The 26,815-nt window shown below is 37.2% G+C and overlaps 1 protein-coding gene across 1 annotated transcript in view; it reads left to right on the top strand.

The window, feature by feature from the left end:
- LOC137401644 (ubiquitin carboxyl-terminal hydrolase 9X-like) overlaps nucleotides 1–26,815 on the top strand; it is a 68,244-nt gene that overhangs the window by 16,798 nt on the left and 24,631 nt on the right. The window contains exons 15-31 of the mRNA XM_068088092.1: nucleotides 1,710–1,915; nucleotides 2,327–2,458; nucleotides 3,188–3,296; nucleotides 3,816–3,959; nucleotides 4,072–4,161; nucleotides 4,767–4,961; nucleotides 6,027–6,181; nucleotides 7,649–7,713; nucleotides 15,731–15,897; nucleotides 17,411–17,536; nucleotides 18,407–18,579; nucleotides 20,327–20,420; nucleotides 21,506–21,649; nucleotides 22,868–23,014; nucleotides 23,209–23,422; nucleotides 24,535–24,755; nucleotides 25,989–26,200. Of these exons, the coding sequence (XP_067944193.1) occupies nucleotides 1,710–1,915; nucleotides 2,327–2,458; nucleotides 3,188–3,296; nucleotides 3,816–3,959; nucleotides 4,072–4,161; nucleotides 4,767–4,961; nucleotides 6,027–6,181; nucleotides 7,649–7,713; nucleotides 15,731–15,897; nucleotides 17,411–17,536; nucleotides 18,407–18,579; nucleotides 20,327–20,420; nucleotides 21,506–21,649; nucleotides 22,868–23,014; nucleotides 23,209–23,422; nucleotides 24,535–24,755; nucleotides 25,989–26,200 (2,594 nt within the window). The remainder of the gene's footprint in view (nucleotides 1–1,709; nucleotides 1,916–2,326; nucleotides 2,459–3,187; nucleotides 3,297–3,815; nucleotides 3,960–4,071; nucleotides 4,162–4,766; nucleotides 4,962–6,026; nucleotides 6,182–7,648; nucleotides 7,714–15,730; nucleotides 15,898–17,410; nucleotides 17,537–18,406; nucleotides 18,580–20,326; nucleotides 20,421–21,505; nucleotides 21,650–22,867; nucleotides 23,015–23,208; nucleotides 23,423–24,534; nucleotides 24,756–25,988; nucleotides 26,201–26,815) is intronic.

Here is a 26,815-nt window from a genome sequence, read left to right as displayed (position 1 = left end):
GGTGTCAAAAGATTCACCATGTCTTACTATGCTGTGTTGTAGGTGCAAAATATGTGAAAATGTGATTACAAGCGCATAAAAGCTCAAAATGCAAAGTTAATTGCAGCCATCACGAAACGGCGGTACATTGGAATCAATTTATTTCTCTGACGTACTCAAATGATTTGGTTATTGTTTTGACACATGATGTTATCACATGAATTAAAAGGCCAATAGAAGGCTCAATGTAAAACTTCTCGTAGCACTAGTTTATGACAAACACTTCGGGTTTTACCAAAGAGCCCTTACCAAATATAGATGCTCGCTAGTTTATAGTTTTGTTTCGGCTTAGTCTAATCGTCTAGTCGTAATCTGGTCATGTGACACAATACTTCCTGCCAAACAGCGCGAATAATTTCTGCAACATTTTTCAACTATCACAGGAGACCAACAGGCTCGCCATGTTCATCTGAGGATGATATGCACTTCTTCGAGCTAAGTTTAAAAAATTAGACGGATTTTTACAGTGGGTTTTGAGATATCAGTGCTCAAAATGACAGCATTACAATGATGATGAAAAAGACGCGTAAGGACAATAGACATGGTTTTATTGAATGTAGTATGTATGAATTGTATGTATTGAATGTATTGAAGTATATTTGTGAATATATTTCGACGAATGAGGTTGCATGAAAATTTAAACAGAAGCCATTTTGTTCAGTTACGTCCCATTTGAGCCATTTTGGAAAAGGGTTCTAATCTACAGCAGTTTCGTGATGGCGTCGATTAACAGTTTGTTTTTGAGCTTTTAAGAGCTTGTAACCACATTTCCACATATTTTGCACTTACAACATAGCAGAGTAAGACATGGTCAAACTTTTGATACTTACTAACTGTAATGTGAATTTTATTGCAAGTCAACCATAAAATGAAACTGTTTCGGATAAAGATAAATTTCTATTATTATTTTTGAATGTAGCAAATGGATTTACCAGTTATTGTGAAGTATGATGGTGAAAATTATAACCCTGACAGCCTCCATATCGAATCTTTCCCTACGCAATATTTTGCTCGTTCTAGTGAAATTAATTTATGCTGAAAAACTTGCTTTAAAAGCTAGTTTTCAATGTAGAGATCTAAAGTTTTTCGAATCAGCAGAAAATTTCGCCCAAGGATCAATGCATTTGACAAATAAAAGCGATGTTTAATATTGTTTCGCATAATGAAACTGGCTGCAAAAGAAAAATGCTATCGTTTGTACAGTTTGATCAACACACAGACCCCGTACTCTAATATAAAAATATAGTTATTGGAAGTAGCTAAGACCCAATGTTGAAGAATCTTGTTTAGGCTGTTGTTTACAATTTTTCTTTTTATCCATCCGAAAACAAAAAATTTCAGACGACGATATTATGCTTAGAATTCTGATTAAAAAGAAACTTGACTTTCATTTTTTTTGTGTAAAATGGTAACCCTAAATCCTAAATTTGTTGTGGCAAAGCTTTGGGTTAATCTGTTCACTCCTAATCCATGATCAATATTTTTTGTATAGGTAGTAAGCTAGCCGTTGTAAAGGCTTTTTATAGCGAAAGGCTTAATTTGCAATAAGTTGATGATTGTTGGATTCCAAACAGTCGTGATTGGATGGCAACTATGGCAGTAAAATGTGTTTTCCAATATCAATGCTTCGTAGACCTATTTTAGCTGGGTCTTTTATTCTCTCTTAACAGGAGACAATCCATCATGCCTTCATATCTGATTGCTTTGAGAGGCTGCAAACTTCATACGAGACTCTCAAGTGTCTCACCAAGGATGGGCCAGAAGAGAGGGAACGAGAGGCGAGCAGAATGATACGTGTTCTGACTGTGCTGCACGAGTATATCAGCGAGTGCGATGACTCGTACGCCGATGAGCGAGCCTTGCTGTCTCTTTCCAGGTTAGTCTAATTCAGTTTATAGTTTTGCAGTTGTGGCTTTGGTTAGGCATGTTTATATCTTGACGATTCATTGCGGCAGCTAGATTATCATTTTATATTTACCTTGCTTCTGGGAGTTATGAAAATCAAATGAAATTGGCCTATGGATGTAATACCATTTTGTTTTTGTTTATTAGAATATAAATGAGGATATTTCAAACTTTCCACTATGGCTTAAATTCCGATTGGAGCTGTCATTTTTTGGTAAAACATGGGTCATTAGTTAGATATCAATAAAACTCATATGATTTGACAGAATTTTCTGATAAACACATTGTGACACTTATTGCAATTTTAAACAATAATGAGATTGATTCCAATTGATGGAAACAAACTTGTGTTTAATATTGAACTACATATTTGTGCTTTTAGGGCCTCTCGAGGAAAGCACATATCTATTTTCATCAGGACGCCAACTGGACAAGGTAGCCGACACGAGGACCTTGAGATCTGGTCCCATACGCATGACACACTTGGCTGTGTTAAGCGGCAATTTCTTACAAAGTGAGTATCTATGGAGATACTTCCGATAACTATAGTATCAACATTTTTGTGTTAAAGATGAACTTCCACAAAATTTTAGTGGATTTTATCAGAAAGTATCGGTATTTTTCTATCAGTTAGATTATATTTCAAGTTTGAAGTGATCTGACTGCCAGGATGTTTCAAGAGTTCTATCGACAAAACTTGATCACCATTAGTACGCTCACAAGAAAAATAAGTGCAGAAATCACATCACTAGTTGTGCGGCTGCCTGGCTCTTTCGTTATTGATATCAGCTATCGTGTTTATTTTGCAGAGTTGCACGTCTTTATTCTGATAGTTTCTTTGCCGAAGTACAATTATAGACATCAAAATCGTACTTTCGCTTGAATCTGAGCATTTTAACTGCGATCAAGTTTTGTTGACTTGAATCTTGAAACATCCTGTCACTCAGAACAACTCAAACATCAAAAACAATCACAAACAATTGAAAAATATGGATACCTTCTGATAAAATCTACTAACATTTTGTTTTTCCTGAAGTTGTCTTTTCCTGGTTTGCATTTGCCAACTAGCTGCACTTTTTGGCACCTGACAGTCTGCCATTATTTGGTGACACATTTAGTCGAACACACTCGCCTATCATGTACTTGTGGTCATCATGTGACACTTGCCAACACCTGTCATCATGTGACACTTGCCGACACCTGTCAAAATGTTGAATATATCAGTCACTTGTTTTTGGTGTAGGAATAAGATGCTAAGCAGCTACAGAGTTGAACTTTATTTGAATGGAGATCTTCTGGATGTTCATGGAGACAAAAAACTTATCTCCCAAATACCAATCAGAGACAAGACGGTTAGTGTTTTCTGCATTCAGTAGCATTTGGTAGTTTCTAGTGAGGTTGCTTAGTTTGTCACTGGAAACGATAATGCCCCAAAACTCAGTTATGTGATGATTTAAGTCTATGAATTGAGTTCAGCTAATTTGAATTTTTATTACTAATCTTCGACTTTAGTAATAAAACAGGTAAATAGTGTTAACAACAAGAGAGATGTTGACCCGTTGACCGGAGTTTTGATCGCAGGAAGATCGATGGTTATCAAAGTTGTATGTTTAGGATAAGTTTCCTGATTTTTATTTAGCTCCTAGATTAGGGGGGGGGGGTGGTTAGTGAGGTTTTGATCAAATTGAACCTGCTGCGTCGACCATATTTTTGAGGCCACAAAAAATATTTTCTGCGACCCATGCCAAGAAAGACGACTTTCAAATGTTTGGAGTTTTCTGTTAGGTTTAGTGAGTTACTGTGGTTAAAGACATTTTGTCACGCTCTCTTAAGTTCCCGTCAGGCTCATGACTGTTTATCTCTCCATGTAGATACTCACTGCCAAGATTTGTGCGTCCAATAGCAATGCTGGTTCTGCCTCAGAAAGCAGTAGTGAGAGCTCACCGTCAGCGTCACCCCTCATCGGCCATAATGATGGACCCAACTCAGACGCTGAGCGGTGCCTTCCCGGTGTGGTGAGTTTGACACCTATCCGCTGTTGTCATCTGATTCCCGTGATAAAAGGCGATGAACCCAAATATGAATTACTGTTTTTTTCTTTTAATTTGTTGCCATACGCTATTGTAGATCCTCTCGCAAGACATAAAATACATACCATTCCTACACTCCGTGTGCGACTATTGCATCAGCGTTTCTCCAACCCTTACTGATCTTCTGGTGAGTATCTAGATACCAGCAAGAGTCTTTCTACCAGGTTATTTTGGTTAGTCGCGGTGAAGCGGTGGTGGTACAGTTTAAGAGGGAGTGACGCACTTGTACCGCGATGGGGATATCATAAGAAGTTGTGTTCTTCCATTTGCTTCATGTGTCAAGACTGTCCAATGTTTGATTAAATATCCTTGTGAGAATATATTGTATTTTATTTAATTTCCAGAGTCCAAATATTAATGACGAATACGTTAGGTAATTACGTAGATTATTAGCACAAATGAATATTTTAAAGTATGTAAAAAGCTAATTTTATTACATTTAAAAGCTTACGCAGTATAGAAATAATCTGTAAAATTATGTCTTTATTACTATTTCGCCTGACGGTTGGTGAATGAGTTGTATACGTGCCAAAAAATTGTAAAGAGTTGTTAAAAACATTCTTGTATTTTTTGTATAGGATTAACCCTTTTGTAATAGAAGTGTTGGCCGCCAATTGATTAAACTCGTGTGCGCTATACTAGATTATCAGGCATAAACATGTGGGTAAAAGAATAATTTCATTCATTTTCTATGCTTCCGGAGTTATTTGCTCATTGTACCTTTCTCGACAGCAATCTACTCGTGGTTTGCTGGATTTGTCTCCCGCTCACCAACCAACCATCCAGAATATTAAAGAGGTTTGTCAACTGCGTGCTCAGCACATGACGAGTAATGTGCACTATGGAGGAGTCAAGCTCGAGTCTAGGCTTTTTAGTTCTGTCTCCGGTGATGCTCTCTCGCCCTCTACTGCTGTCTACATGCTCGAGGTCGGTGAAATATTTGTTGTTGTTACGGCATATTGCATGTAACCCTGATTAATATATCTTCATTTCTGTTAAATACCATTTAGTAATAATGTCATTTCTAAATGTAGTTTAGTTCTGTCCTGGTTAGTCTACTAACAGATGTGTATACAGCAGTAAAAGTCACTAATACTCGATTCAAAATATCTCTCTTACTCCTATCTTAACTGTTGTTGAATAGGCATTGATATTTAGAATTTCTCTTTGTCTTCAATATTTTAATTTAGATTTTAGGCTTTTTGGCGGAGTAATTATTAGTTACTCATTAAATCAATCATTACTAATTTCCAATTTGTTTATTAACGTGTTTCTAGTTGGCAAGTTTTTTAGAGTTTGGAGTTTTGCATGATTTTATTTTGTATCTTATAAATTTGTCATTAAGATGGCTGGTTTAAACTGCGGTTTTAGATCTAGTTTAGGCTTTATGATCTTTTGTTTTATCCTGAGGAATTATCTTTTCTTAGCAGGTTGCTTTTCAAAGCTTGCAAGCATATTCATTATTAAAATGTTGGAAGAAAAATGTCTGTTGATAAATTTGATGGGATGCTACTGAATGGCCTTTGGCAGCAGCATTAATCTGACCTTGTTTCACTCTGATTAATTGATATATCATTTCCAGATCCTAGTTTACTGTTCGGTAAATGATGGTATTTCAAAAGCCTCTCAGTACCATTAATCACCATTGTTAGTAGCCAAGGTTTTCACCGCTTACCAACATTGACTTACAATTGTAAACAACATAAGTTAAATATTTGTATTCGTGCATTAGGAATTGTTTTGTGTGGGCATATTACATATTGTTTTTTCTTTAATTTAAAAAGATAACATCGCTAAAACTGACATGATGTTTGTATGACTATGCTGCCCAGATCTGACAAAACACAGTAATTCAAGTTTTTGTAAAATTTTACTTTTATAGTATTTTACGGACTAATTAGATATTATCACATAATATATTCAAATTGTAACTGCGCATGTGTGTTTGCTACCTTATGGATTTTACTTACATAGAGTGCATGCTATTTACAGGTTATTTATTCCCTACTTATGCCAGCCGAGCCAATTATCAAGGAAGAGACTGTCGCTTTTATAGTTACTTTCATAGAATCTGGAGGAGTGTCGCTCGTTCTCAAAGCCCTCACACAAAACGACTTCATGACTGGAGCCGATACCCAATACAAGAGGTTTGACTCTGATTAATATAGTTTCGCATAGTGCTTGAGACCCTGTTCTCGATAGGCAATAAGGAAATTGACATGATAATACTTACGTTGTATTATTCACTGCGTTTTCATGCTTCGAATGGGTTTGGAGTCGCTTCCACTCCAAATCATTGAAACTGTCAAATCTAAATACATTCGATGCCATGTTTTTTTACTAAATTTGTGTGAATGTGAGAGTACTTTGACATCATAGAAATACTCACTGCCGATGGATTCGAATCAATGATACACAGCTAAGCTCTCACAAGGGGAGGAGAAAAAATCTCGACCCATTACCCCCGCAGGTTTCTGCAATGAAAATGTTCTATTGCTACATGCTACTGTTTCTACTTGACTTTTCACCTTCATATTAACATTTAGATGCCAAGGATGTGTTGCTCCTAGAGGATGACGAAATAATTACTTTTTGTCGCAATTAGTTGATTGAATTGAATGAATTGAAAAGTGACTGTGACCTAAAAGCTAGTCTACTTTAACAAGTTTTGAGGGGTGCATCGGAAATCATGGAAAGATCTAGAGTGCAGCTTTGAATTGTTGAAATGGTAGTGTGGGAGCTCATCGGCATCGGGGCAACTCCAAACCCAATGGAAGCATCGAAACAGTCAGTGTCTATAATTTGGTTTAGAGAATCAATCTCACATGGATTGTCACATGGATTGTCACATGGGTTGTCTCATGGATTGTCAGACGTATTATCACATGGATTGTCACATGTATTATCGCATGGATTATCGCATGGATTGTCACACGGATTGTCACACGGATTATCACACGGATTGTCAGATGTATTATCACATGGATTATCACATGGATTGTCACATGGATTATCACATGGGTTGTCCCATGGATTGTCACATGGGTTGTCCCATGGATTGTCACATGAATTTTCACATGAATTGTCACATGGATTGTCACATGGGTTGTCACATGGATTGTCACGTGGATTATCACATGGATTGTCAGACGTATTATCACATGGATTGTCACATGGATTTTCACATGGATTGTCAGACGTATTATCACATGGATTGTCACACGGATTGTCACACGGATTGTCACACGGATTGTCACATGGATTGTCAGACGTATTATCACACGGATTGTCACATGGGTTGTCTCTTCTAAACTCTTTATGTTAGAGTTGCTTCAGTTTGAGCTGATATTATATTGGCTGTGTTTTATGAATGTAAAAGACACATGACCGCTGACATGTGAGTTTTTCATTATATTAGTGTCGGCCACACATCATATTGAGTCGTTTCTTGTAGGGTCTTCAGTAGTATGATACTCCTTGCAATGTCTATATCTTTGATGTTGGTACTTCCTCATCATTTGAACAGACTCAATATAGAGCAATTGGTTTTGTAAATACCCGACATTATGACTGCTAGTCTGTAGTCCTAAAACTGCCCATCTTTTCTCATACAGGGACGCTCTCCATCTTATCCTTAAGATAGCCAAGGTTATGCTTTTGACCGCAGCCTACGCTAAAGGTATGTTGAGTATATGTGTTTGGCTGTGCATACATGAATGATCTAGCATGGTTGCGTTACTACAGATTTTTTGCTAGACAGGTTGTTTGTCTGTTCATTTTATAGATTTCGTAAACAGGTTGACTAAAAACCTTAGAGTTATAGCATTGCTGCAGTGTTCACCGATGTGTAGTCAAAATTGAATACTGTTGAGCTGTGATATAATGCATAAAAATTTATATACCGATAATCTATTACAATAAGAAAATGGTTACTTATTACGTTCGCAGTTTTAAGTAGGAGCATATTGGGTGCCATTTGATAAAGGTAATTACGAGCAGAAGACATCTTTTGTCGTTACCATAGACATAATTTTAGAAAGTTTAATTAATTTCCTGGAGTTTATTATTTGGATCTAGTTTTGAGTTTTCTGTGTATCTATCAATAGATGTCTAGTTTCAGGCATTCTAAAATAGCTATCAATAGATATCCAGTTTTAGGTATTCTATAGTACCTATCAATAGATATCTAGTGTTAGGTATTCTATAATAGCTATTAATAGATATCTAGTTTTAGGTATTCTATAGTAGCTATCAATAGAAATCAATCTGACACCCTTTTGTTGATGGCATATTGAAGCTATGTTATGTATTTTTACCAAAAATATTGCAATAAAGTAGATTTTTTATCTTCCACTCACATTGTCTTATTTCTCTCATCCACTAGTACCTAAACAGATCCAATAGTCCCTAAACACATCCACTAGTACCTAAACACATCCACTAGTACCTAAACACATCCACTAGTACCTAAACACATCCACTAGGACTTAAATACATCCACTAGTCCCTAAACACATCCACTAGTACCTAAACACATCCACTAGTACTTAAATACATCCACTAGTACCTAAACACATCCACTAGTACCTAAACACATCCACTAGTACTTAAATACATCCACTAGTACCTAAACACATCCACTAGTACTTAAATACTTTTACTAGTCCCTAAACACATCCACTAGTACTTAAACACATCCACTAGTACCTAAATACTTCCACTAGTACCTAAACACATCCACTAGTACTTAAATACATCCACTAGTACCTAAACACATCCACTAGTACTTAAATACTTCCACTAGTACCTAAACACATCCACTAGTACTTAAATACATCCACTAGTACCTAAACACATCCACTAGTACTTAAATACTTTTACTAGTCCCTAAACACATCCACTAGTACTTAAACACATCCACTAGTACCTAAATACTTCCACTAGTACCTAAACACATCCACTAGTACTTAAATACATCCACTAGTACCTAAACACATCCACTAGTACTTAAATACTTCCACTAGTACCTAAACACATCCACTAGTACTTAAATACATCCACTAGTACCTAAACACATCCACTAGTACTTAAATACTTTTACTAGTCCCTAAACACATCCACTAGTACTTAAACACATCCACTAGTACCTAAATACTTCCACTAGTACCTAAACACATCCACTAGTACTTAAATACATCCACTAGCACCTAAACACATCCACTAGTACTTAAATACATCCACTAGTACCTAAACACATCCACTAGTACTTAAATACTTCCACTAGTACCTAAACACATCCACTAGTACCTAAACACATCCACTAGTACTTAAATACATCCACTAGTACCTAAACACATCCACTAGGACCTAAATACATCCACTAGTCCCTAAACACATCCACTAGTACTTAAACACATCCACTAGTACTTAAACACATCCACTAGTACCTAAACACATCCACTAGTACTTAAATACATCCACTAGTACCTTAACACATCCACTAGTACCTAAACACATCCACTAGTACTTAAATACTTCCACTAGTACCTAAACACATCCACTAGTACCTAAACACATCCACTAGTACTTAAATACATCCACTAGTACCTAAACACATCCACTAGGACCTAAATACATCCACTAGTCCCTAAACACATCCACTAGTACTTAAACACATCCACTAGTACCTAAACACATCCACTAGTACCTAAACACATCCACTAGTACCTAAATACTTCCACTAGTACCTAAACACATCCACTAGTACTTAAATACATCCACTAGTACCTTAACACATCCACTAGTACCTAAACACATCCACTAGTACTTAAATACTTTTACTAGTCCCTAAACACATCCACTAGTACTTAAACACATCCACTAGTCCCTAAACACATCCACTAGTACTTAAACACATCCACTAGTACCTAAACACATCCACTAGTACTTAAACACATCCACTAGTCCCTAAACACATCCACTAGTACTTAAACACATCCACTAGTACCTAAACACATCCACTAGTACTTAAACACATCCACTAGTACCTAAACACATCCACTAGTACCTAAACACATCCACTAGTACCTAAATACTTCCACTAGTACCTAAACACATCCACTAGTACTTAAATACATCCACTAGTACCTTAACACATCCACTAGTACCTAAACACATCCACTAGTACTTAAATACTTTTACTAGTCCCTAAACACATCCACTAGTACTTAAACACATCCACTAGTCCCTAAACACATCCACTAGTACTTAAACACATCCACTAGTACTTAAACACATCCACTAGTACTTAAATACTTCCACTAGTACCTAAACACATCCACTAGTACTTAAACACATCCACTAGTACTTAAATACTTCCACTAGTACCTAAACACATCCACTAGTACTTAAATACTTTTACTAGTCCCTAAACACATCCACTAGTACTTAAACACATCCACTAGTACCTAAACACATCCACTAGTACTTAAATACATCCACTAGTACTTAAATACTTCCACTAGTCCCTAAACACATCCACTAGTACTTAAACACATCCACTAGTCCCTAAACACATCCACTAGTACCTAAACACATCCACTAGTACCTAAACACATCCACTAGTACTTAAATACTTCCACTAGTCCCTAAACACATCCACTAGTACTTAAACACATCCACTAGTACCTAAACACATCCACTAGTACTTAAATACATCCACTAGTACTTAAATACTTCCACTAGTCCCTAAACACATCCACTAGTACCTAAACACATCCACTAGTACCTAAACACATCCACTAGTACTTAAATACTTCCACTAGTACCTAAACACATCCACTAGTACTTAAATACTTCCACTAGTACCTAAACACATCCACTAGTACTTAAATACTTCCACTAGTCCCTAAACACATCCACTAGTACTTAAACACATCCACTAGTACCTAAACACATCCACTAGTACTTAAATACATCCACTAGTACTTAAATACTTCCACTAGTCCCTAAACACATCCACTAGGACCTAAACACATCCACTAGGACCTAAATACATCCACTAGTACCTAAACACATCCACTAGTACTTAAATACATCCACTAGTCCCTAAACACATCCACTAGTACCTAAATACATCCACTAGTACTTAAATACATCCACTAGTACTTAAACACTTCCACTAGTACCTAAACACATCCACTAGTACTTAAACACATCCACTAGTACTTAAACACATCCACTAGTACCTAAACACATCCACTAGTACTTAAACACATCCACTAGTACCTAAACACATCCACTAGTACTTAAATACATCCACTAGTACTTAAATACTTCCACTAGTCCCTAAACACATCCACTAGGACCTAAACACATCCACTAGGACCTAAATACATCCACTAGTACCTAAACACATCCACTAGTACTTAAATACTTCCACTAGTCCCTAAACACATCCACTAGGACCTAAACACATCCACTAGGACCTAAATACATCCACTAGTACCTAAACACATCCACTAGTACTTAAATACATCCACTAGTCCCTAAACACATCCACTAGTACTTAAATACATCCACTAGTACTTAAACACATCCACTAGTCCCTAAACACATCCACTAGTACTTAAATACATCCACTAGTACTTAAATACTTCCACTAGTCCCTAAACACATCCACTAGTACCTAAACACATCCACTAGTACCTAAACACATCCACTAGTACTTAAATACTTCCACTAGTACCTAAACACATCCACTAGTACTTAAATACATCCACTAGTACTTAAATACTTCCACTAGTCCCTAAACACATCCACTAGTACTTAAATACATCCACTAGTCCCTAAACACATCCACTAGTACTTAAACACATCCACTAGTACCTAAATACTTCCACTAGTACCTAAACACATCCACTAGTACTTAAATACATCCACTAGTACCTAAACACATCCACTAGTACTTAAATACTTCCACTAGTCCCTAAACACATCCACTAGTACTTAAATACTTCTACTAGTACCTAAACACATCCACTAGTACTTAAATACATCCACTAGTCCCTAAACACATCCACTAGTACTTAAATACATCCACTAGTCCCTAAACACATCCACTAGTACTTAAATACTTCTACTAGTACCTAAATACTTCCACTAGTACCTAAATACATCCACTAGTACTTAAACACATCCACTAGTACTTAAACACATCCACTAGTACCTTAACACATCCACTAGTACTTAAACACATCCACTAGTACTTAAATACTTCCACTAGTACCTAAACACATCCACTAGTCCCTAAACACATCCACTAGTACTTAAATACTTCCACTAGTACCTAAACACATCCACTAGTACTTAAACACATCCACTAGTACTTAAACACATCCACTAGTACTTAAACACATCCACTAGTACTTAAACACATCCACTAGTACCTAAATACTTCCACTAGTACCTAAACACATCCACTAGTACTTAAATACATCCACTAGTACCTTAACACATCCACTAGTACTTAAACACATCCACTAGTACTTAAATACTTCCACTAGTACCTAAACACATCCACTAGTCCCTAAACACATCCACTAGTACTTAAATACTTCCACTAGTACCTAAACACATCCACTAGTACTTAAACACATCCACTAGTACTTAAACACATCCACTAGTACCTAAATACTTCCACTAGTACCTAAACACATCCACTAGTACTTAAATACATCCACTAGTACCTTAACACATCCACTAGTACTTAAACACATCCACTAGTACTTAAATACTTCCACTAGTACCTAAACACATCCACTAGTCCCTAAACACATCCACTAGTACTTAAATACTTCCACTAGTACCTAAATACTTCCACTAGTACTTAAACACATCCACTAGTACTTAAACACATCCACTAGTACCTAAATACTTCCACTAGTACCTAAACACATCCACTAGTACTTAAATACATCCACTAGTACCTAAACACATCCACTAGTACCTAAACACATCCACTAGTACCTAAACACATCCACTAGGACTTAAATACATCCACTAGTACCTAAACACATCCACTAGGACTTAAATACATCCACTAGTACCTAAACACATCCACTAGTACTTAAACACATCCACTAGTACCTAAATACATCCACTAGTACTTAAATACTTCCCCCAGGACCTAAACACATCCAATAGGACCTAAATACATCTAATAGTACTTAAATACATCTAATAGTACCTAAATGCATCTAATAGTACCTAAACACATTCACTAGTGCCTAAATACATTAACTAGTACCTAAACACATCAACTAGTACCTAAACACATCCACTAGTACCTTAATACACTGAGCTTATATCAAAACAAAAATTTACCTTAATATTTGCTAAAAGGCTTCCTTGAATCTAGCCTCAAGCTTTTGTTATTAATATTTTTTCGAGCTGGCTAAGATGTCAGTTGTTATGAACACAGTCACCTTGTTGTTCCATTCAGAGTGGACGCACATGATGTTCGAAGGCAGTAATGAGGCCTTTTGTTAGTTCTGCGTCCCCAAAATTCCTCATGAGAATGTTGTTAACCCTTTCTCTTGCAAAGCGACATTTTTGTCGCTTTCCGATACTCCTTTAAATAAACAGAGCGACATTTGGGTCGCTATAGTAACATATTTCTTTTATTGCGGCTTTTGGTTTGCTAAAAGCCATTTTTTGTTTACTTTTTTGATCGATAGCAAGCTACGATATATTGGCTTCGGTTAGCCTCTAAAAAAAATTTTCTGTTTGCACAAAACGATCGTTTTAGCAGAAATAAATAAATAAAATTTGCGAAAAAAATTAGTAAATCGTTCTAAATAACTTTTAATTATTTTTTTTCTGTTTTAGCCGTTATTTACTGAAAACTTCGAGAGTTTTAATTTAGTTTATCGTCATATTATTCTAATACAGCAATTACTAGTACCTTAGTTACTAAGAGAATCACAGCTGACTGTGACTTTTCAGATTTAGTAGCCAAAAATGACAATGAATCAGGTTCAAATTGTGATTGTAATTATTTTACATCTGGAAGTGATATTGATGAAGAAGCTGGTACCAGTAATTATGAGGTGATGCCAGTGCCTGGACGAATTTTTCCAATATGAAGAGAGATAAATCTCCTACCACTCATCAGTTAGTAGTAGTGACAGCTCCAGTATTTACTCCAGTAGTTGCTGTTTGATTGGTACAAAAAAAATCAAGAATAAGCACATGGTGCAAAGACTGTGATGTAGGCCTTTGTAATGGAGAATGCTTTTGGGTATATTATACAGAAATCGTGCTTATTAAAGTGAACACTTGTATCATAAAAAGATGTACATGTACAATATATATATTTATCTTGGTAAATCTACATTTATAAATAATTTTATGTTATACACCTTTATTCATGTATAATATATAGATATATGTACATCTGGACATATACACGTATACATATGCATGTTTATACCGTAAGTCCTCATGCTCAAGCCGCGCGGCTTGTGCTCAAAACCAGATGATTCACGAAAGAAAAAATAATCCTCCAACAAGCCGCGTATGCCCACAGACCGCGGCTAATGACCGAGGTTTTGTCGTCCTTGACCCCTTCAGGAGCGAGAGTGTTGAGAAGGGTTTCGTTATACCCAGTACTCTTGAATAAGAAAACAGGCTACATCAGTACATGTGAAAATAATTTTCTTTTACTTCCAAGTTCGAATTGAAATTTCTAAACCCTTGCATCAACAACTTTTTGTCATGTCCCAGCTAAATTTTTATTGCGCTGTTAGAGGGCTTCACGTTTATGGAAATATGCGGTCAGGAATGAAACGGTTTTAATGACCTACGACTGTGGTGAGTTAAACATTAGCGATAAATTCTTCGTTAGTCTAAAGTATTCCATAAACATGACCCTGAAAATAAACGAGTAGGTTGCCAAAATCCCGTACATAAAAGTGTATCATGACTGCGGTTCTATGGTTATAGCGCGGAACTGAGCAGAGACCGCATTTATCGAGAAGCCGCCCTAAGCCTCACGTAAGTTTTAAAAACTTGGATTTAGCCGCGGCTTATTACCTTGAACCAGAAGCCGCGCTCAACGACAAGTCGCGCGGCTTGAGCATAAGGACTTATGGTACATAGACATATGCACACAATAACATACAAAAGAGTGTATAAACCTTTTAAAAGAAATTGATTTTCTGGAAAATTAATTCGCCCAGGGGAGGGAGTCTGATATAGTCCTGAAAATTCGCCTGCAAAAGGGTTAAGTATTCTGGCTAAAATACAAGACTTGTGTGCCCACTGAATAAATACAAATATTACTGAAATATTGTTATATGCAATATTTGTAATACTACGCCCTCGACCCCGGAAGTCCTAACTGCTGCAGTGCATCAGTACTTATATTCATCTTCTAAAAAAAGGAGAAAACGTAGACCCGGTCTTTCTTCTTCTACTGCATGAATATTTTACCATTGCGGGGCATGCACATTAAATAAACTGTTCTAGTCCAAGCTACTTTCATTATTGAACGTCGAACAGGTGATGCTTGTTATCACTGTCCATCATTCACCCACTCTTCTGCACCACTTCATTCAGCATGATTTGATCGTTCAACTCTTTTGCACCACTTCATTCAGCATTATTTGATTGTTCAACTCTTTTGCATGTTACAGTGCAATGTGTTGCTGACAAGTTGCATCAGAGACAGCACGTGAACCCTGTTGACCATCAGTATGCCCTGGACCTACAGGACATACTCACCCGCCTACCTGTCTCTATGATAGATCCAATGCTAAAGCACCTGTGCGCTACTCAACTTGGAAAACGGCTCATGTCAAAGGTAGGCTTGCTATCTCTTTGTTAGTCAAACTATCCCTTTAGCTGATTAGCTTCATCCATAAGTTGCAGTAATCCTTCCACGGCAGTTGGTTAGCTTCAGCCTTGCATTACAATCTGGTGGTTGTTGAACACCTGCCAGCTTATTGCGTATTCTAGCGCTGCCTATGAGACCAGTGTTTGACAATGAACATTTTCGTAAATTCCGGCGTACATGTCGACGCGGTGCGTAGGTCGAAGTTTACAAGTTTGTTTTAAAATCCAAGATTTTGGCGTGTTTCTGACATAAGGCCCCCATCCTTAGCTCACATCACTGGACCTGAGTATTTCAGTCGACATCAGTGGCAAGCGATGTATAGATAAGGACATATGTAGCATTCAATAGTCAGCTGTGTCATCAGAAAAACGCCATGTAGGTTGAGGATGGATTTTTGAATTTAATTCTTGGTGTCAAATATTTGACTCACACGCCAGAAGTTAGGATACATGTCTGGCGTTGATCATAAGGTAACGATATTTGTTGTAGTTGCACTGACTGGTATTACTTGTAGATGTCTCATGTAGTTGTAGGTGGTATCTACGCTTTTCTAAAAAGAAATACGCTATTAAAAAGAAATATTCTGTTGCTTTTTGGATGAATGAAATGGTTTCAGAACATGTACAGGAATATCATGACATAGATCGCCCGGGGCCATTTGGTGTAGGCATCTCAGACTTCCTTTGTAATTGCCGGAACTTAAGAATTTTTCAACCTCGGCGAATTTCATCAAAGATTCACATTACGCTTGAGTAATTTCTAAAATGTTGTGTTTGAAATGGCTGAACAGTATTGTACTGTAGCTGGGTGAAGGTGGAGAGGCTGTTCAACAGTATTGTACTGTAGTTGGGTGAAGGCGAAGAGGCTGTTGAACAGTATTGTGCTGTAGTTGGGTGAAGATGAAGAGGCTGTTGAACAGTATTGTACTGTAGTTGGGTGAAGGTGAAGAGGCTGTTGAACAGTATTGTGCTGTAGTTGGGTGAAGATGAAGAGGCTGTTGAACAGTATTGTACTGTAGTTGGGTGAAGGTGAAGAGGCTGTTGAACAGTATTGTACTGTAGTTGGGTGAAGGTGAAGAGGCTGTTGAAACTAAAGAAATAAAACATCAAACGTAAAAGTGATGTGAAATGTACAAACATAAGCTAAGTGAGCTTATGTTTGTACCTAGTGCAATTTGTATCAAGTCACCCTTTGCCATATCGCCTTCAGCCGCTAATGCTCTATCGATTATCGCTCTATTAGTTGTTATATATAATTTGGGCTTCACGTATATAGATTCTTTACCTAGTAATGTATGGTATGTTCATGTTTTGTGTAATTACCTGCGGGGTTTGGGAGAATCACGGATTACAATGTGTTTTATGAGGACTATTTCTCATAAAGTAGATTAGAAAGGAACTTAACACAACTTTTTACTTGAAGGTAGTATAGTGTGACATCGCTGTCATAGATGATTGACACTACAATATCTTTGTTGCAGGCACTGCAGTATTTGCCAGATGGTGGAACCATAAAAGCAGTGTTGAAGATTGTCTGGTCTGCATGCAGTTGCTCTGTAGATCTTCTCTCTTCCTCAACGGAGGAGATGCAGCAGGCCGTCCAGAAGGTTAGTCAACTATTTCGTTGGAATATCGATAACGTCTGGTGGTAGGTGATATACTGTGCGATATCGGTAGCATATCGTGGCCATCCTTTGTTAAACAAAACCATTTTAGTTGCCGATGTACTAATAAATAAGAGGTACAAGCTGTACTGCTTTCCACTTGAAATGCTCATAATGAATGGAACTATAACGCAGTTGCATTCAAAAACATTCTAAATAGTTTATTAATGATTTTTAAATGTTCTCTGCGATTTTTTGCTCAAGGTAAAAAGTACCATTGTGTTTTCACAAGATTCTCCTGATAACGAAATACCCTTTTCAACCAATTTGCTGGTCTACTAATTTGATTTCCATTACTGTAAACGAGCCTTCCATAAAACTTTTATAAGTATGATAGGATGTTGCGAGGTAATGCTGTAATGATGAAAAGTTTTATGTAATCTTTTGCTGTTCAGACTCATGAATGCTTCATCGAGCTATGAGCACCAAATTTCTAGTGGAAGTTTAGGCAAAATGTGTGACCTTCACCCTGGCAGCAATGTGGTTAAAGAGAGAGTGTGTCATGGTTTTCGTTCGATTGAATCAATAAAATATAAAATCTTCAAAGGAAGCTTTTTCTGCAGTTTTTTGTTCTTAGAAAAAAAGGCTCAACAATTTCACTCATTTGACAAGTAAAATTGGTAGTATTCAGAGATTGCAACTGCTGAAGCAATTGACAACTTATAGCTGTTTTGTATTCAGGATCATGTTCTGTATACGCTACTGGTCACATTTATAACTCAACTTGGTTCATCGTTAATCTGTTATGGAACTGACGAAGCACGCATACGACTCAAGTATCAAAGTGTAATTGATGTGTATTTCTCTGGGTAGATGAGTGGAGACCTGGAGGAGGAGGAAGATCTGACGGACATACAGGTGGCGTGTGTAGGGCTGCAGATACTCACCTTGTGTCTCATGCTCCACCCAGACACTCTTCAGGATCTGCACAAGGAAAAGATTTGGCAGGAGTTCATTATTGATACTATTCTCATATGTAAGAACAGGTGAGTTTTCACAGAACTTTATGGATTTTGTGTGCTTAAATAAAAATGGTTTTCTAACAAAAATTGAATCAGTTTTTAGTAAAAAGCTGGTGTTTCACAGGTCTAAACCGAAATTTAGACCTCTACTCACACGCCAAGTGGACTGATACGCCGGAATTTAAAATATTCCTATTTTTATATGTAAAAAATAATGAAGATAGATGTACACAGTTTGAAGTAAACATATGGTAAAAGGAAAGCTGCAGGGTAGAAACACTCAAAAATTTGATTTAACAAGCATAGGATTGAACTAAAATGCTTTTTGAAAACAGCAGGCTGGAACTGTCCAATTTTAAAATCCTGGTTTCGATATGTACATGCCGTATAAGTTGACCCCCTTCTCTGGCCCGAATCGCCTGTTTGGAATAGTTTAGTTGGCATTAATGGTGGGCGATACATAGCTGAGAAAATGGTATTTAACAACGCCATCAGCAAAAACACCTGTTTTGTGGTGCCGTCGGCAATACAATAATTAACAAAAGAACAAGAGAATACAGTTTTAGTGAAGACCAGAGGGCACGAAAAACAACACTTCACCATCGCATTGGCCTGTCTCACCAATCGAATGAAACTGCCACCTCTGATAATTCGTATTTACATGTAACATAAAAATAAGACCGCAAGACAAGATTTCTGTCAGGAATCGTTATTCATGTACAAGAAAATGGATGGATGGACCATGATAGTGTATGGATGGATGGACCAATGGATGGATGGACCATGATAGTGTATGGATGGATGATAGTGGATGGATGGACCGTAGTGTATGGATGGATGAACCATAGTGGATGGATGGACCATAGTGTATGGATGGATGAACCATAGTGGATGGATGGACCATAGTGTATGGATGGAGGATAGTGTATGGATGGACGATAGTGGATGGACGATAGTGGATGGACGATAGTGGATGAATGGACGATAGTTGATGGATGGACGATAGTGGGTGGATGGACGATAGTGTGTGGATGAATGGACGATAGTGGGTGGATGAATGGACGATAGTGGATGGATGGATGATACTGAATTTGTCAAATGGATTACTGAAGTGTGGGTTCAAAAGCAGATACTACGAAAAAAGCATTAACTTGGAAAAAAAAAGTTATTCCAGAAGTGTATCCTAGCGATGACGATTTGAATGGTGAATAGGACTTTGTATTTGATGCATCTCATGTTGAGTACGATTACTGGTATATTACTAGTTTATAGATAAATCCCTATATGTCATATCATGTAATTGTGATTTGCGATGGTTATTTGAACTTTACTAGAATTCAAGTCTTGGAAAACGTCCCCACCCTTCAAGTCAAGTATTAATTTTTAAGCTTGAAATTTTGTGTCAAATCTTTGAGGTGTACGCCAAAATTTACTGTATGCACATGTATACATGAACGTATGCACGCAAACTCTTTGGTTATAAACCATAATGTCAATTTGGAACTGATGTAAATGAAATCGAACAGGCAGTCCACCAGATGTAGTTTTTAGGTTCATTCAACAAAACATTCTGGAAGATCGGAATATAATAGCTCATGTTACTTATCTGACTCGCGTCGGTTGTCCGACTCATGTTGGTTGTACGATTTGCATCGGTTTTTCAGCCTGTGTCAGTTGTTCGACATGTGTCGGTCGTTCGACTCATGTCTGTCGTTTGACTCATGTCTGTTGTCTCCCTTTTGTCGATTTTCTCACTCATGTCGGTTTGCAGGTACATTAGAAGCACTGCGGAGGAACAATTCCATTTAATCGCTTCTAGAACTAAACAGAACTTCTTCATCTCTCTTCTCTTCCTCAATGAAATGGTTTGTATTCTTTTCCTTGAAATTTTACTGTCAGGATTGACATATCGAGGGATGTTTATTCCCAGCCATATTAGGAATATTTCTGTGCGAGTAGCTATGGGGTGGCTCTTGTAATTCGTCTGAACATGTTGTATTATTATTTTTACAAACAACTTTTCTCACCAAAATGCTTTCAATACATTTATAGATTTCAAGCTAGCCGCTACACACACAATTCATTTCGGAGATCATTATTATAATCACCTGCAATGTTTAATATTATTCTCAAGAATAGGTTCCGTGCCTTAGTTTGCTTGTAAAGCTATATACCATATACACCGGATCCTCTGTTGACATCTAAAAACTTATGATATAATCACATGTTTAGTGCGTTGTTGAATAATTTGTGGATATTCAATGAAAAGTAATGTCCCTGAGAGATGAGAAATACACTCTATTTTCATTTCACTCAAAATTCTTTGTGACTATGAAGTTATTACTTACGGCAGCGGGCTAAAAGTATCCTGTCATAAAGTTATACATAAAGCAGATTTCTTAGACATTTTGTGTAAGTTGTGAAAAAGGACCCATTTTTTAATTTCACACCAATCTCCTCATGCAGAAATTTAGAGCTCTCTCAGCCATTGCCTTTGTGATTATCTGAAACTAAAGCCAGGTTCATGCGCATTGGTCGTCATTTATGTGCACAAATAACAGAAGTTAATATGACTAGTGGTGGAAAAGACATAGGATACAAACAGAAATGTCTGGCTTGGTTGAACTTCTCATGTCTCACTTGACCAATGCGATCCATGGAAGCGTGCAGGGGAAGTTATATATCCAATGTATTCCAGGCTTGAAGTGGTTTTTTATTGCTTGACTATTCCCAGCTATACTTTTAGGTGGATTGAGGGGTGGTTATCAAATTAACTAACTTGCTTGTTGATATTTGGTTGAATAGTTCTTTTCAAAAATATTAATGTTCAGCTAAATCATTGAGAACTTGAGTTGAATTTATTTTGGTGTTTGATGTTGCAAATATTCTAAACTGGTCCGTTTTAAACCATAAATAAGATTGATACGTGTTGTTTTGTTGCGTGTTTCAGAAGCAAGTGCCACAGTATGCCAATCAATCTACTCAGTATTTCTCCTTGCTCTGCCATTTGCTCAACTGGGCGCAGCTCGAACAGCCTCTCAACAACTGTGAGACGCGCCTCAAAGCTGAGATTGATTGGCTGAAGAATGCTGCTGTATGTATCGACATTAGGCTGATTTACATTTAAATGATTTCTTGTTGTAACGAGTATTATTTGTAGCAGCTGAATGAAGACTTGTGGGAATAACATTTTGTTATACACTGTTTCTCATTGTTTCCATTGTGTGAATGATGTGGATTAGGAGTTGTGTGCACATTAAGTTACCGTGTGATAAGTCTTAGATGGACATTCGCGTGCTGCGGATTAACGTTGGACTTTGTTAAAAATAGATAAGGTATTCTATGCCAAAGGTCATAGCGGCGCACTCCTGTCTCGTCAAATCGAAATAGGAATGGCTTAAGTGTGGAAAATGTTTAAAATGGAATAGTCTGTGCGACATCTGGAGCGCATATTCTAGCGCATCATTCGCACGTGCTGTAATATTCGACAAAACCTCGTGAGTAGTGAAACTTGCTTGACTTGCCGGTTTTTGAATTTCCCATTTTGTGGCTGATGCAAACTTGTGGATTGACCGTGTCATGGGAACATAGCGAGACAGCGATTTTGAACACTATTATCCAAATTCCAGAATGTCTCTTTGTGATAGAAACCCACAAAAAATGGTATAATTTCACAGTTGATTTGCCCAACAGAGTTGTCCATTCTTGCATAGTTTTACTGGATACTGAAACAGATTGACACTAGTAGGTCTGTCATGCTAGCTTGGAGAAAGAAACGAGTACATTCTGGTCAGAAACAAGGCGGATAACGTTTATTTGTAGGAAAGTGGTTCTGGGCATTATTATATTTGCATGAAGCTCATTCTTCCATTTATTAAACCATCAAGGGACAGTCTTCATTTGCTAAGTTTGTGAATAACTCGCCATCATCTGTTTCTAGCTGTTCGTCAACAGCATGAAGCTTATGTACTTTACAATTTTGAATTTGATGCCAAACTGTTATATGAAATTATTTTGGTAAAAGAAGTCAATTCTACAGGGCATGTTGAAATTTCATGTTGTTAACAAATTGTTTACATCCACAGATTAGCAAAGATAAAATTTCGTTTATAGCATGTTTCGGTGTAAATTTTTGGCATTAGTTACCTAGGATACACTTTAGGACTTCCGAGTCGCTAGCACCCAAAGTTTTGCTAACATCTCTGATTTCCGTTCCGATGTCGTACCCATTATAGAATCTCACCTACGTTATTTAGCTAGATTGCAACGAGCCAAGTAGTTCAAGGTTGTATTCGTTCTCTCTTGTTAATAGGAAACAACCATATCATCAGGAGTTCATTCTGTGAATGAGTCCTTGTTAGAAGGTCACCTTGGTTTGGCTCGAGAGCTAGTTTTTCCTCTGTCCTCTGACAGGAAGAAATGGTATGGCTCTGCTAGTGAAGGCAGCCATTTAATCAAGGTATGTGAGACGTGGTGTCTAATAAATATAATAAAACATTTTGAGGGCTCATTTTATAGACTATTTGGAACAAAATCTGGCTGGATTGCCTGATTTGGGAGTTCATAAAATTGTTTTACTGCAGCAGTTTGCTTTTCATGGCTTATGACTTTTGTATTTATGACTTGTATCATTCATGCTTCTATTTTGGTCAGGACCTGATGGAAGTTTTTCTTCTCCCTGCAAGCAAGGTTTTACTTGCAAAAAAGCTAGGTATGCTAACAGATATAGCCCAGAGTCATGTGACGGCCATATGCCAGACGACTAACACCATCAACGCTGCATATGACCTGCTCGTTGCCCTCTGCACTGGCTGTGTTGACAATCTCGAGCTCATCTCTTATATTATCACTGAGATGTTCCATCATGGTAGGTGACAGTTAACCTTTTAGTTGTGCTTTGTGCAAAATAATTGTTGTTTGGTCTCGTGCTTTTTTCCACCAATATTTCACCACTTGTCTTTGTATGTCAGTCTCTATTTCACTACTTGTTTCAACCTCTCAATCACTGTTTTATCACTTGTCTCGTCATGACAGTTGCTACTTCACTATTTGTCGTGCCATGCTAGTCGCTGTTCTTCTACCTGTCTCATCATGCTAGTCACTACTTCACCACTTGCCTCACTATGTCAATTACCATTTCTTTACTTGTCTCACCATGTCAGTCACGACTTCACCACTTGTCTCGCTATGTCAATTACAATTTCTCTACTTGTCTCACCATGCCATTCACTACTTCACTGCTTGTCTCGCTATGTCAATTACAATTTCTCTACTTGTCTCACCATGTCAGTCACTATTTTACCACCTATTTTGCCATAGAAGTCACTAGTTTTTCGCTTGTCTCATAGTGTCAGTTACTTTTTCACCACTTGTCTCACCATGTCAGTTATTATTTCTCTACTTGGCTCATCGTGCCAGTCATTATTTCACTAGTAGTCTCAATCTTTTACCTCTTGTTATATAGGTACAGTCGCACCTTGACAAACAAAATTAACTAGTTTTGATATTTGCTTCTTTAGTTCGAGCAAATATTCTTATACGAATACATCATATTTTATTTAATTCGTTCTAGATCCTACTACTAACAATGAGAAATATATTTGATAATTATGTACAGCATTAAAAACAAGTGTTATGACTATATTAAACATTAAATACAAAACTCTAAACTATATGTTCTAATGAATTAATAAAATAATAATCTTTTAAATGTAAACTTTTATTGCGACTTTACCTTGATGGCACATGAGCAGAAGTGTAGGTTTGCCTTTTCATATGGTTCTATCTGCTATAATCGTTCTATTCTTTTTGCATCTGCTATGCCCTTTCACGGAGTTTGCTTAGTTTTTCAGCGTTTATAGTTTACCAAGGGCCTAGTCAGACAACATGACATTACAGAACTCTCGGGTATAGCACGATCATTTGAATGAGTTATTAGACATCCCCATTTTATGACTGGGATGACAACTTATTTTACAGGAGATGATGCAGCCTTGACTGAGTGGGAGTACCTGCCTCCTGTTGGCATGAGACCTGCTCATGGTTTTGTTGGGCTAAAGAACGGAGGAGCCACGTGTTACATGAACTCTGTGATACAACAGCTTTATATGGTGCAGGAAATTCGGGATGGCATGCTCAGCATCGAGGGACTATCAGATGAGGTAGAAGAAGGCGAGGTGAAAGAACCTCTCCCTCCAAAGGTTTGTCTTTCTATTATGGCTCTCCAATTTAGTTATTGTATTACATTGTTTCACATTTTTGCTGGCACAGTATGCAAGTTATGCAAGCATGCGACAATGTCTTTGGAAATTGGTTGCTAATGCCTTAATAATAGAACATGGCTTTGTTCAAGTTAATTGCAGACGAATTACTTCCTTTACCAACTTGATTAAAGCTTTGGTTGACGCGTTCTAACATCATGTGAGTCCTGCTTAAGACCAATTGGCCGTCATGCAAGTCTAATGAGTGCACCGGTAATTAAACTAAAAAAACTACTTCACTGTTACATAAAATGTATGAAGGTGTGTTCTGAAGCAAATATGCTTCTTTACTAAGCATTTCAGAGTTTCTTTTAATTTATCATGCATAATTTTGAAGCAGTTTGAACACAGCTGTATTGTTTTTTTCAGAATGGTGACCTCGTAGGCGATCCAGAGAATGCAATAATATTAAAAAAAATTTTGGGTTAAAATAATGGCTGCTTTTAAACTAAGGAGATTGACTCATTTTAAATTTGTTGACGGGATATGAAATAATTATAGCCGAAACTGACCTGTTGACTGGCCATCTAAGATTAGCAATTTCTAGTTTTGAAGATGGGTAACAAGTCTATGTAGACCAAAAATCATATTGTGAATTGAAGGGGATAGACTTTTCCTTTTTTAAACTCATTTGCTTAGGTTTCTGGGCATCACATAAAGCTATGCGTTGTACCAGGTCATTCCTAACTTGGACAATTGCTCGATCGGCCAGTGTCAAGAGCACCGTGAATTCTGGAGACATACAGCTAGCGCGTTTACCACACTGCCATATAGGCATTTATGCAGCGTTGAAACCGCGAATATGTAATCAATAATTGTCAAGGTTTCTCAGAGACTGACCACTGCGGTGTTTCTTACTGCGCACAGTTTTTTTTATGACAGATAAAAGTAGGTGGCTAACTAATTATGCCACAGCGTGTTACATCACTCCATGAAAATATTGTTAATGTTCACATTTACCTTGTTCTTAGTGCTCGTTGCTTGTTCACAAGTGTTACCTTGTAAACTTAGAAAATGTTTGACTTGAGCATTCAGCTGTACATATGCTGATCCTAGACATTGATCGTAGTATGACCAACTATACCCTGAGTACATATGCTGATCTTAGGCAATGAATGTAATATGACCAACTATATCATGAGTACACATGCTGATCCTAGACAATGATTGTAGTATGACCAACTATACCCTGAATCCGATAGTAAAATGATAGAGGGCCATCGACAAGCGGTAGAGGCAGATGACCCTTCATCATCTGGCAAACCGGAACTTAGTGAGAAGGCGTACAACCATAGTGTCCTCAAACAGGTCCAGATAATATTTGCTCACCTTGCTCGTAGCAAGCTTCAGTTTTACATTCCCAAGGGTTTCTGGAAGCAGTTCAGGTAGGCCCACGCGTGTACAGTGGTGTGCAAAACAGAGTGGATTACCTTTGTTCATTGATCAAATTTATCAAACTTATTATCTGTTTTTGCTGTCTTTCTTAGTAGTAAACAAACAAACTATATACCGCTAGATTCATATCTTGTCAAGATTCAAAATATACCATCAAATAATGTGTTTGATGCACCCAAATCGGATCAGATGCAGTTTCTCAAGCAAGAGTTATAAAATGATTGGATTGCATATTACCAGGTTTAATGAAATTTCTTATTGTGAAAATTTATACGTAACAGTTTTTTGTTTTCAGAATCTAGTCTTGAAATAAGCAAATAAAATATTTTTAGTGTTTGATCACATCTGTAGGGATTAAACCATTGAAAAAATGAAATCTTCAGAATTTAGCCTACATAATCATGCAAAAGCATAATTTTTCAGCTGTTCGGTTTACATGGTTGAAATTCGGACAACACGGGATTCATTTAATATATAATTATGGCTATTGACCAAATTCACAGTGAGTAGCAATTTTGTAAATGAGAATTTGGGTTTTACAACGAAAGGAGTCCAGTTTGTTTTGCGCACCGCTGCACTACCAGGCTACCAGAAATGGAGGCCAT

Source organism: Watersipora subatra, chromosome 8 (assembly GCF_963576615.1).
Source record: "Watersipora subatra chromosome 8, tzWatSuba1.1, whole genome shotgun sequence".
In the NCBI taxonomy this organism is placed as follows: Eukaryota; Metazoa; Bryozoa; class Gymnolaemata; order Cheilostomatida; family Watersiporidae; genus Watersipora; species Watersipora subatra.
This window is presented reverse-complemented; position numbering and strand designations above follow the sequence as displayed.